This window comes from Poromitra crassiceps (genome assembly GCF_964638095.1).
Source record: "Poromitra crassiceps genome assembly, chromosome: 18".
Lineage (NCBI taxonomy): Eukaryota > Metazoa > Chordata > Actinopteri > Beryciformes > Melamphaidae > Poromitra > Poromitra crassiceps.
The window spans coordinates 1,595,756-1,607,810 of record NC_139636.1 but is presented as its reverse complement, the minus strand read 5'-3'; the positions used below and the strand labels follow the sequence as shown (position 1 = coordinate 1,607,810).

Below are 12,055 nucleotides of genomic sequence, written 5' to 3'. Positions count from 1 at the left end.
GTAAGGTTGGAGTGTAGGGATGCACGTTACTGTATGTCAGCAATCATATCAGTCTCTGCCAATATTAAGTAATTATTTTTAATACATCCGGATCGGTCCGATGAGCAAAATAACAGCAATGTTAATATCGGTTATTGTATCCGCCAAAAATGTTATATTGAGAGGAAACAATGCGGTAAATCTGTGATTTATGGGCTTTTCCTTTTGGAAATAAAGAAAGAGATTGCCTTTTCAAATGCACAGTGTTGCACAGGTTTCGGACAACATTTTCACATCGGTGCATCCCTATTGGACTATTGGTCTGTGACAATATTTGTGTGACTCTTAGAATGCAAGAGAATCAGAATCACTTTGTCTGATTCTGATTACAGGACAAGCAGCTGCAATGATGTATAGCCAGGCTAGCACATATCTGTTCAAACAGTGGTTCTCAAAGTGGGGTCCGGGGACCAGGGGTCCTTGAAGGGGTTTCACTATAATTCCATCAATAAGTAACACAATGACAGAATGCATGACTATTTTGGTCATGGGTTTCATACACTTTGTGTAATAAAACATCTAAAAGCTCAAATCTTATCAGACGGGGGGCCGTGGGACAGATCTGATCAAATGGGTCAGTTGGGTCCTTGAGGTGAAAAAGTTGAAGACTATTGAGTAAAAAAAGGAGGAGGAGAGCAGAAGTGATGAATGAACAGGCGAGGCTGTGAGTGAGTGAGTGTGCAGAATAGCACTCAGGTTTAACTAAGCCAAGCACTTCTGCAGGTAATTCTGTTTTTGTGTGTTTGTTTTTCCTGGCTGGGCTTGACGCCTTCTTTGTTTTGGGTTTAGTTCTCTCTCTCACACTCACACACACACACACACACACACACACACACACACACACACACACACACACACTCTCACTCACTCAAAAGGACTATTACCGAAACACTGACCAGCTATATTATGTTTTCATTATGCTCATTTAATCAGATGCTAACTGCCAAAACACTTAATATTCTGTGCGGGCCACTTCACATCCAGAGATCAAGTGAGGTAACATTGCAAAGGGAGAGACAGACAGACACAGAGAGAGAGAGAGAGAGAGAGAGACGGATATTTTTGTTAATGACTCAATCAGCTGGAGTGTGTCTGTAGTAGCTGTCGGCTCTCGTCTCCCTCTCGCTGGACTCTGATTGGCCATGGCAACTTAGCAGGCGGGCCCATCGCTGATGGCCAAAGTAATGGGGGCGGCAGGATGGAGTGAGAGAAAGAGCAGTGTTTTGTTAAACGAGTGCAGTAATGTCCTTTCACTCTCAATGACGATCAGATACTGCTGCTCACTCTGCGCTAATGGTGCTGTTATCTGTTTCTGACAGTTAGCCTTCAGGCCCTGGAAGTACACACACACGCTCACACACACTGCAGGATGTAGCATGTACTAACAAGCAGGACGTGTGCTGTGCTACTGTCAATCTGAAATCTGCTAGAGTTAAAGGCTGATGAAGTGAGTTGATATCCAGATGGATTATATATGTATATATATATATATAGATATACTGTAGATATAGATATATAGATATATATGGTGCAGTTATCAAACAGACATACAAATCTAGAAATAAGATGCTTGGAGTGAGGAGGGCTCAGCAAAACATCAAACAAGGCACGTTCATTTGGGAGCGCTTCAAAGGTATGAATCTTGGATCGAACATAATTTCTGATTTGCAGGAATCTGAGCCAGTTTGTGTGTCGAGCAACTCAAACTTCCTCTTCAGTAGATCAAAGGAAGCAGAAAACATGGCAAGACTTTGACTCCACAGTCAAACAGTTAATAGGTAGGTCTAATGTAAATTAGACCTACGTTACAGAGTACAATCATATTTGTTTTATTTTTGTGCTGTCAATCATTTTGTAAGAATAGTTGCCAGTTTTCCAAATGATGGATCTCCTATTGATCTAAACTCTTCACAAGTCCTGTTCATGTGTTATGTTCAACTAATAGGTGTCAAAGTGCTGCGGAGGTGCTCGCCCCCACAGGGCCGCGCCTGGTATTGTTTCAGCAGAGTTCATGTTTATTATCGTTTAATCACCGGGGTCCTCCAAACCTCACACACACACACACACACACACACACACACACACACACACACACACACACACAGGGGTCCTCCAGACCACACACACACACACACACACACACACACACACACACACACACACACACACACACACACACACACTGGGGTCCTCCAGACCAAACACACACACACACACACACACACACACACACACACACACACACTGGGGTCCTCCAGACCAAACACACACACACACACACACACACACACACACACACACACACACTGGGGTCCTCCAGACCTCTGGCTCTCTTGTGGCTCTGGAGTTGATTTGACAGGACAACAGTTGAGGTGGAGCTGAGCGCGGGCTCCTCTGAGGCAGGTTGCCAGATCTCCACTGATCTGTGTTTGTTTGAATAACGTGGTGCAGTTCCTCACTTTGACGTCAGAAAGCTCTCCACACCTCGTCTACCCCGCTGTTGGATGTACAGTTAGCCTGTTACTGCTGACCTAGGATCAGCCTGCACTCGGTTACCTTTCAAAGATATGGAAACTTTATGACAAATACGCTCTTGCTGTGGCACGTCTTTGTGAAGTATTTGCTTCATACTGTAATGGCACGTGTTAGTACTGTAGTAGTACTGTGTGTATGAACTAGCTTGCATCATCTCAGCAGCATTGTAAACTAAATACGGAACACAGAGGTGAAACTGCATTTACTGCAACATGTCAGTTGGCATGAGTTTATTTGCCCTATTTGTTCTCTTTTAAAGGACTACCTCGACAATTTCAGGATTTGTCCGTGTGCTTCCGTAAAACCTTCTTTTAGCGACTGCTACCCATTGTTTTCAATGGTAAGAATGCTTAAATTAATTGGTTAACTAATCATTAGTAAGGGGTAGGTAGTAGTAGGTAGTTAGTAGGTTAACTAATCATTAGTTAACTGAAATTAGTAATACTGAAGCAGTGATAGACAACCTGAAATAAGAGAAGACCTCGGCAAACGTTGGCCACTATCAGTGATGGTTTAATAACGTGCTTATTTTACTTATTTATTATTTATTATTTATTTATTTATTTTATTTTATTTTATTTTATTTTATTTTATTTTATTTTATTTTATTTTATTTCTTTTTCTTTTCTCTCACTGGGTAGGTTAGGTAGGATTTGCTAGATCTGAGGGTTGGTTTATGTTGTTGGTGCTGTTTGTATGTTTTCTGTGTTGCTCATTGCTGACAGAAGAAAAAACCTCCGCACACTATCCAGTTACTGGCAATTGCTCATTGCTGACAGGAAAGTTAATCCGGCAATGTTGCCTCTTCCATGTGAGAAAGGCGGTTTCTGACTCTGATCCCCCCCCCCCCCCCCCCTTCAGTTAGTCTTATCAGCAGTGCTTTGGAACGGTGGCCAAAGCTAATATAGGACCGTACCACAACCCTCAATGGTGGGGTGAGGTGGGAGATTGAGTCAGTCGTTACTCTCCCATGCCAATTGCTGCTTGATTTCTTTTTCGGCGTGAGAAGGATTGATCAAAGCCACCGCCTTCACGTTCACCTCCCGAGATATCTCACTGAAAAAATGCCCACCCAGCTTGATCTTCATTGGATACCAGAGGGAGACTCCTGCTCTCTGCTGGTCTCCACTTGATTTAACAGCCCAGCAGTCGAGGCCCTAGCTGAACCTTTGACGCTCGTATCGATAAAGCAACAGTTTACGTTTCATAGATCGTCATCGTGCAGGGGCAGCCCTCGTTTTTGAAGCAAGATTTTACGACCTCTCTGCCCGGACGGTGCGGACCTCCGCACCGTCCAATCCCCTCTCTTTTCTAACTGGACCGCAACCGGCAAATTCCACAGGCAGAGCTCGCCGATAGACGAGAAGACTGTGTGCATCTCTTCTCCTCCGTCTATCTGCCTCTGTCTCTCTTTCTCTCCATGCTTTTGAAAGCAGCACCGCGACCGGCTGCTGCTGCCATTGCTGCTGCAATTACTGTTACTCCCTTCTGCTGGATCAAAACACTCCGATGTCAGAACAAGAGAAGACGGCCAGGAGGGAGGGAGGGAGGGAGGGAGGGAGGGAGGGAGGCATGGAGGGAGGGAGGGAGGGAGGGATATCAAGACACACTCCCTCACCTCCATACCAGGGCATTGGGCCAAGCACAATGCAGGCCACGCTGTGTTCTATACGCATGGCAGACAACAGATAGACAGCTGAGGAATGGACAGTAGAGGGCTGCAAATCCTGACCAATCGCTATTATTCTGTGTGTGTGTGTGTGTCTTGCTCTCTCTCTCGCTCTCTCTCTAATAATAAATAGCTCTGTAGCACTTTCCAAAAAAAAGTTTGCAAAGGGCTTTACGTACAGTTAGACTTAAAGAATATATGTAAAATTCTACCACAATTACATAAACTAGTCCATAGCTGGGGTTGCACGCACCTCAACACCACGCAAAATTGCCCAAAAAATAAAGTTGGAAAAATAGGTATCATAAGTCCTTGCCTACAGTATGCAATACTCAATGTCCATGTGCAGTTTCAGATTGATTGGCCATTGGGGAGTTACGGATTCTGACGGACAGTGTTTTCCTCATTCTATAGCACTTCAGTAGGATTCTACAGTAGGATAAAAAAGAATAGATAACATGGTAAAAAGTAAAATGAGACATAACTAAAGACAGATAAACCACACGAATGTACAATACAAGTTGTCCCCAAAGGCAAAAGAGACAGTAATAAATAAGTAAGTAAGATAACAGGTCAGGAGCACTGACAGGAGTCTTAACCCTAACATACATGTCTTTGATGGTGGGAGGAAACCCACACAAACACGGGGAGAACATGCAAACTCCACACAGAAAGGACCTGGGACGGGCCGGGGTTCGAACCCGGGACCTTCTTGCTGTGAGGCAACAGCGCTACCCACTGAGCTACTGTGCTGTTTAAAAGATGAAGTTGATTCACGTATGCATGTACACTCGGACCGTGTAGGCTGCCTTATTGGTTCAACAGCCTGAATTATTTGAAGGCCTGGATTCAATAAGGTGTTGGAAGTGTGTCACATGGGCCTCGGTCCACACGGGCCTGATAGCATCACGTCCTGCAGGTGATTCAGCTCACTTCATCCCAAAGGCATCTACTGGACCCAGATCTGATCTACTGGACCCAGATCTGATCTACTGGACCCAGATCTGATCTACTGGACCCAGATCTGATCTACTGGACCCAGATCTGATCTACTGGACCCAGATCTGATCTACTGGACCCAGATCTGAGGACTCCACAGACATTTGGAGTAAACTCATGTTCTTGGAAGCATTTTGGGATGATGGCGTGTTGTAGCGTAGAGTGTGGCCAAGAGGGGATGTACTGTACCTGGTCAGCAGTAGAACTGGCAGTTGCTCCTAAAAATCTAATTGATTGTTGCTATAATGAGGCAAATACTGAAGTTTGATTATGAGTGCTAAAATGTGCATTGTATTGACACATGAAAGCAGGCAGTAAGACAATTAATTCTAAACGGATAGGTGTTGTGCTTGGTCTTGCCTTTTACTGAGGGGAATCTAAATGTCTTCCAAACGTTGGTTGGAGTAGGAGTTAGTGGAGTAGAAATCTCCTCGTCAGTCTGGGCGTTTTCTGCCATGATGCTGCTAGCAAGCAAGTGTGTGGTAAAAAGAAAAAAGATTGTGAAAGCGACAGAATGCGAGTCTAAGCCTTTTAGGACTCCTTAGACTCTAAGGCAGGGGTGCTCACACTTTTTCAGCTTGGGAGCTACTTTTAAAATGACCAAGTCAAAGTGATCTACCAAACATATTTATTTATATATATATACACTGAGTATACAGTGGAAAACAGTGGAAAAACAGTGGAAAAACAGTGGAAAAAGAGTAAAAAAAAAAAAATGCCATGCGATCTACCACACTACCTTCGCGATCGACGTATTGGGCACCCGTGCTCTAAGGAGTCAAGGTGATGTGGTAGGAGGAGCAGTGATGTGTTTAGTTCAATTTGGTGGGGCGCCCCCCCCCCCCCCCCCTTTCTCTCTCTCCCTCTTCCACACACACAGACGTTCACACACTCACACACACACACACACACACACACAGACGTTCACACACTCACACACACACACACACACACAGACGTTCACACACTCACAAACACAAACAAATGTAGGAATTTCTGTTATGAGTCGGACACTGGTCAAAAGTAAAAAAACAAGAAATAGTCAAATGCAATGAGCACAAACAGAGTAAAAACAGTACAAAGACAAGATAGAAAAATGAAAAAAAAAACAAGCTTTGCCAACTAGTCCTGTAGCTGGCCTGTAGCTGGCCTGTAGCTGGCCTGTAGCTGGCCTGTAGCTGGCCTGTAGCTGGCCTGTAGCTGGCCTGTAGCTGGCCTGTAGCTGGCCTGTAACTAGTCCTGTAGCTGGCCTGTAGCCAACTAGTCCTGTAGCTGGCCTGTAGCTGGCCTGTAACTAGTCCTGTAGCTGGCCTGTAGCTGGCCTGTAACTAGTCCTGTAGCTGGCCTGTAGCCCAAAATCTATTCCACACACAGCAGGGTTTGTTTGGATGGGTCGTCTAGTATCGGGCTTCCATTTAGTTTTTGAGAAATAAAAGGAGACAGTTTGTTAGGAATCCACAGCTTGCTGGTTGTCTGTTTCTACTTAGTTACATGAAGCAAAGTACTGCAATTTATTCCATTTTTGCTCCACTAAATCTCCTAGCTCGATGTTTCAACAGTGCTGTTTGTTGGTGCCAACTATAAAAATTCTGTGTCTAGAGTTGAGTATTTATCCAGGGAGGATTTGCTAAATGTGCGCCCTCTTCCCCACAATGCCCTGCTTCACATCCATATAGAGCACCGCAGAAATGAGTCCGGAAGTATACTTCCGGCTTTGTCGGGGGAAAAGTGAAATGGGGTTTTAGAATGGGGATTTCACTTAAATGCATCAAATAAGGTCTGTGGTTAACCAAAGTTTATGGGAGCGCAAATTTGGGTTCAGCAGGATAATCTTCACAAACGTTATCACTTTTATGACTTTTGGAATGTAAATGTGTTTTTTTAACACTTCAAAAGGCATAAAAGTGATTAACGTTTGTGAAGATTATCCTGCTGAACCCAAATTCATGCTCCCATAAACCTTTGTTAACCACAGACCTTATTTTATGCAGTTAAGTGCATCTTTATGCATTCTAAAGCCCTATTCCACTGACGAACCAAAATGGCGCCGATTTCTGGTTAAGCCTACAAAAATACGTCATCACTGCGGTACTCTATGAGCACACAGTCTAACTGGGAGCTGCCCGCTACAACAATTCCAGTGTGTTACTGTTGTGGCCAGCAGGGGCAGCTCTGCTGGAGCAGGTTTGTGTTTACATGCCTTGCTCAAGTGCTGTGGAAGGAGTGGGGGGGGGGGGGGTCACTACTCGTTTACTACCCCTGCTTTGCCCCTCACTATTTTCTGAGCTGGCTCAGGGATTCTAACTGGCAATCCTCACTGGCTTCTCCCATAGGGGTATTAAGATGTCAAGACACATATACCTCATGCGTCATTGGCCCCCTGGGGCATTTAGACCCCACCCACCAATCATGGTTTTACTGAATAACCACTAAGCATGCCATGTGTTTTCATTGTAAGGTTTGTTAGCACTGGAAAAACATTAACGTTACACATTCTGATGCCGAGGCAAGTATAGTATCACCACTACGGTAGATTCGCTGCACGGTCTGTGTTGATTTCATAATAGTCTGTCTGCCAATTTGTCAATCGAGTGTTTTAGTCGGTTTTCAGAAAATGAGCCTTGTAAATAGCATTTGAAATGCCATTGAGTAAGGCACTTTACCCCCAAATTGCCCCACTGTAGCTGATCAGTGGCAAACTGTGGTTGACTGGTTGTACCGGTCGCTCCCAGGTGTAAATTTGTGTATCTACCTGTATATGTCATAATGTGCAGATGAAATATTTCTGAGGAAGTGTGATCAGTCACTCTTTTCTTCATAAAAGTTCAAAGTAATCAGCAGCATCAACAAAGCCATCTGGCTTATATGTTCAGCAGCTCTGACTTGATTCCATAGTGGGTGTGGGGGTGAGCTCTCTGACCCCAAGTTCCTCTGCCTCTGTGTCCTGCAGGAGGAGTACCGGGCCGAGGGCATCAGCTGGCACACCATCGACTACATCGACAACAGCGGCTGCATCAACCTCATCAGCAAGAAGCCCACAGCGCTGTTCCACCTGCTGGACGAGGAGTGCAAGTACGCCACCTGCTGATATAAAACACCCAGGCTCAGACAAAACCAAGCCAGTTAGCCAAATAGCATAATTGTGGTGTTGTGGTTTTTTAGTGATTTTCCAAATTAAACTGTTGTTTGATATGGATCTGCTTTGTCACTCGATCCAGTGATCTGAACTTCTTTCACAGTTACCTGGCTAACTATGAGATAATGCTTACAGTTACCTGGCTAACTCTGAGATAATGCTTACAGTTACCTGACTAACTCTGAAATAATGCTTACAGTTACTGTACCTGGCTAACTGAGATCATGTTTACAGTTACCTGGCTAACTCTGAGATCATGTTTACAGTTACCTGGCTAACTCTGAGATCATGTTTACAGTTACCTGGCTAACTCTGAGATCATGTTTACAGTTACCTGGCTAACTATGAGATCATGTTTACAGTTACCTGGCTAACTCTGAGATCATGTTTACAGTTACCTGGCTAACTCGGAGATAAGGCTTACAGTTACCTGGCTAACTCTGAGATCATGTTTACAGTTACCTGGCTAACTATGAGATAATGCTTACAGTTACTGTACCTGGCTAACTGAGATCATGTTTACAGTTACCTGGCTAACTCTGAGATCATGTTTACAGTTACCTGGCTAACTATGAGATCATGTTTACAGTTACCTGGCTAACTATGAGATCATGTTTACAGTTACCTGGCTAACTCTCTGAGATCATGTTTACAGTTACCTGGCTAACTATGAGATCATGTTTACAGTTACCTGGCTAACTCTGAGATCATGTTTACAGTTACCTGGCTAACTCTCTGAGATAAGGCTTACAGTTACCTGGCTAACTCTGAGATAAGGCTTCTTGAAATTTCAGGCTGTTATTGTTGCTCTTTCATGTGCAGTTAAAGACCCAATCGAGTAGTGCAGCAAAGGGCCAGCTGTCAGCCTATCAGCTTGCATGTTCGTTATAAACTCATGGATGTAGTGGAGGGTAACGCCACCTAAAATCACTTTACCCACCTGTTTGTTTATGGAATATCTATGTACTTATGATGACCACCAACTGGAGGGCAGAGCATTAAGACATACAAGGGTTTTTAGTGTGATACATGTATCTATGGGGAAAGGCCTTAAAATTAACACATTTAAAGAACAGTAGTCCGCCATCTCTCGATGGATTGAGCATGCTGCTAACACCGCCAAGTTTATGGGTTCACTCCTTGTGTAGGTTTCCAATTTTTCTCTGACATGTCTATTATTTAGGTCCTTATCTCGTCAGAATGTCATGGAAAGTTAAACGTATTTCATCGTAGCCTCCTTCGGTGAAACGACCTCTGGATCACCCTGTACGAGCGCCGTCATGTACGTCAGGCCCCCAGCTGGCGAAGCGCAGAGGCAGTCTGCTCCCTGTGTAGGCACTTCATCACGAGCTTGATTCATACCAACACTGGGACTTCTACCACAACATGGAAGCCAACGACATGCTCCGGATCAGATGTGTTTTCCCCGTGTTCCTCTGTTCTAAAAGGCTCTTCTCCTGCGGGCATCGAGATCTTCCATAATCAAGTCCAGCGCTCTCCCGCCCCCGCATAAAAAACACGTCAGGCTGTACACACATAACCATATTTATCTACGTTAGCTGTCATCCTGCTTGCCACTTAGCGTAGCATGTTCATCTGGATCTAATAACGTTTGGAATGGCCCAAATGGTGTGTGTGTGTGTGGAGGGTGTGTTGGGGGGGGGGGGGGGAGGGGGGATCAGTGTGTGAGCATTCGGGTCAAAGGCGAATATAAAAAGGGGGTACGGAGCCTCCCCTGGGAGTCATGCTGCCACGGGAAGGAGCTCCATGCTAAATGACGACTCGGGAATGGACGACAGTCGAAGAAGCTCACAGGATGTCATGGCCTCTGGAGGAGTGGATTATGTTTCTGGAGGGAGGGGGCAGGGGGGCTGTGGAGGTGTGTGTGTGTGTGTGTGGGGGGGGCAGGGGGGCTGTGGAGGTGTGTGTGTGTGTGTGTGGGGGGGGGCAGGGGGGCTGTGGAGGTGTGTGTGTGTGTGTGTGGGGGGGGGGGGGGGCAGGGGGGCTGTGGAGGTGTGTGTGTGTGTGGTGTGGGGGGGGGGGGGGGCAGGGGGGCTGTGGAGGTGTGTGTGTGTGTGTGTGGGGGGGGGGGGGGGGCAGGGGGGCTGTGGAGGTGTGTGTGTGTGGGGGGGGGGGGGGCAGGGGGGCTGTGGAGGTGTGTGTGTGTGTGGGGGGGGCAGGGGGCTGTGGAGGTGTGTGTGTGGGGGGGGGGGCAGGGGGGCTGTGGAGGTGTGTGTGTGTGTGTGCGGGGGGGGGGCAGGGGGGCTGTGGAGGTGTGTGTGTGTGTGTGTGGGGGGGGGGGGCAAGGGGGGCTGTGGAGGTGTGTGTGTGTGGGGGGGCAGGGGGCTGTGGAGGTGTGTGCTGTGTGTGGGGGGGGGGGGGGGCTGTGGAGGTGTGTGTGTGGGGGCAGGGGGGCTGTGGAGGTGTGTGTGTGGGGGCAGGGGGCTGTGGAGGTGTGTGTGTGGGGGGCAGGGGGGCTGTGGAGGGTGTGTGTGTGGGGGCAGGGGGGCTGTGGAGGTGTGTGTGTGTGGGGGGGGGGGGGGGCTGTGGAGGTGTGTGTGTGGGGGCAGGGGGGCTGTGGAGGTGTGTGTGGGGGCAGGGGGGCTGTGGAGGTGTGTGTGTGGGGGGGGGGGGGCAGGGGGGCTGTGGGAGGTGTGTGTGGGGGGGGGGGGGCAGGGGGCTGTGGAGGTGTGTGTGTGGGGGGCAGGGGGGCTGTGGAGGTGTGTGTGTGGGGGCTGTGGAGGTGTGTGTGTGGGGGGGGGCTGTGGAGGTGTGTGTGTGGGGCAGGGGGGCTGTGGAGGTGTGTGTGTGGGGGCAGGGGGGCTGTGGAGGTGTGTGTGTGGGGGCAGGGGGGCTGTGGAGGTGTGTGTGTGGGGGCAGGGGGGCTGTGGAGGTGTGTGTGTGGGGGCAGGGGGGCTGTGGAGGTGTGTGTGTGGGGCAGGGGGGCTGTGGAGGTGTGTGTGTGGGGGGCAGGGGGGCTGTGGAGGTGTGTGTGTGGGGGCAGGGGGCTGTGGAGGTGTGTGTGTGGGGGTAGGGGGGCTGTGGAGGTGTGTGTGTGTGGGGGGGGGGGCTGTGGAGGTGTGTGTGTGGGGGCAGGGGGGCTGTGGAGGTGTGTGTGTGGGGGGGGGGCAGGGGGGCTGTGGAGGTGTGTGTGTGTGGGGGGGGGCAGGGGGGCTGTGGAGGTGTGTGTGTGTGTGGGGGGGGGGGCTGTGGAGGTGTGTGTGTGGGGGCAGGGGGGCTGTGGAGGTGTGCGTGTGTGTGTGTGGGGGGGGGCAGGGGGGCTGTGGAGGTGTGTGTGTGGGGGCAGGGGGGCTGTGGAGGTGTGTGTGTGTGGGGGGGGCAGGGGGGCTGTGGAGGTGTGTGTGTGTGTGGGGGGGGGGGGCTGTGGAGGTGTGTGTGTGGGGGCAGGGGGGCTGTGGAGGTGTGTGTGTGTGGGGGGGGGCAGGGGGGCTGTGGAGGTGTGTGTGTGTGTGGGGGGGGGGGGCTGTGGAGGTGTGTGTGTGGGGGGGGGCAGGGGGGCTGTGGAGGTGTGTGTGTGGGGGGGGGCTGTGGAGGTGTGTGTGGGGGGGGGCGGGGGGGGGCTGGAGGTGCATGGGAGCACTTTGTGTACAGTAGATGGAGTATGGAGTCTCCCATAGGGACTGTTGATCTGGCCAGATGACAGGTTGGTGGTGCTA

General features: G+C 48.7%; 1 protein-coding gene across 1 annotated transcript in view; it reads left to right on the top strand.

Annotated features, from left to right (window-relative positions):
- The window catches only part of LOC310793217 (unconventional myosin-IXAb-like), a 165,630-nt gene that overhangs the window by 103,053 nt on the left and 50,522 nt on the right, over window positions 1-12,055 (top strand). The window contains exon 11 of the mRNA XM_083654978.1: window positions 8,193-8,314. Within this exon, the coding sequence (XP_083511104.1) occupies window positions 8,193-8,314 (122 nt within the window). The remainder of the gene's footprint in view (window positions 1-8,192; window positions 8,315-12,055) is intronic.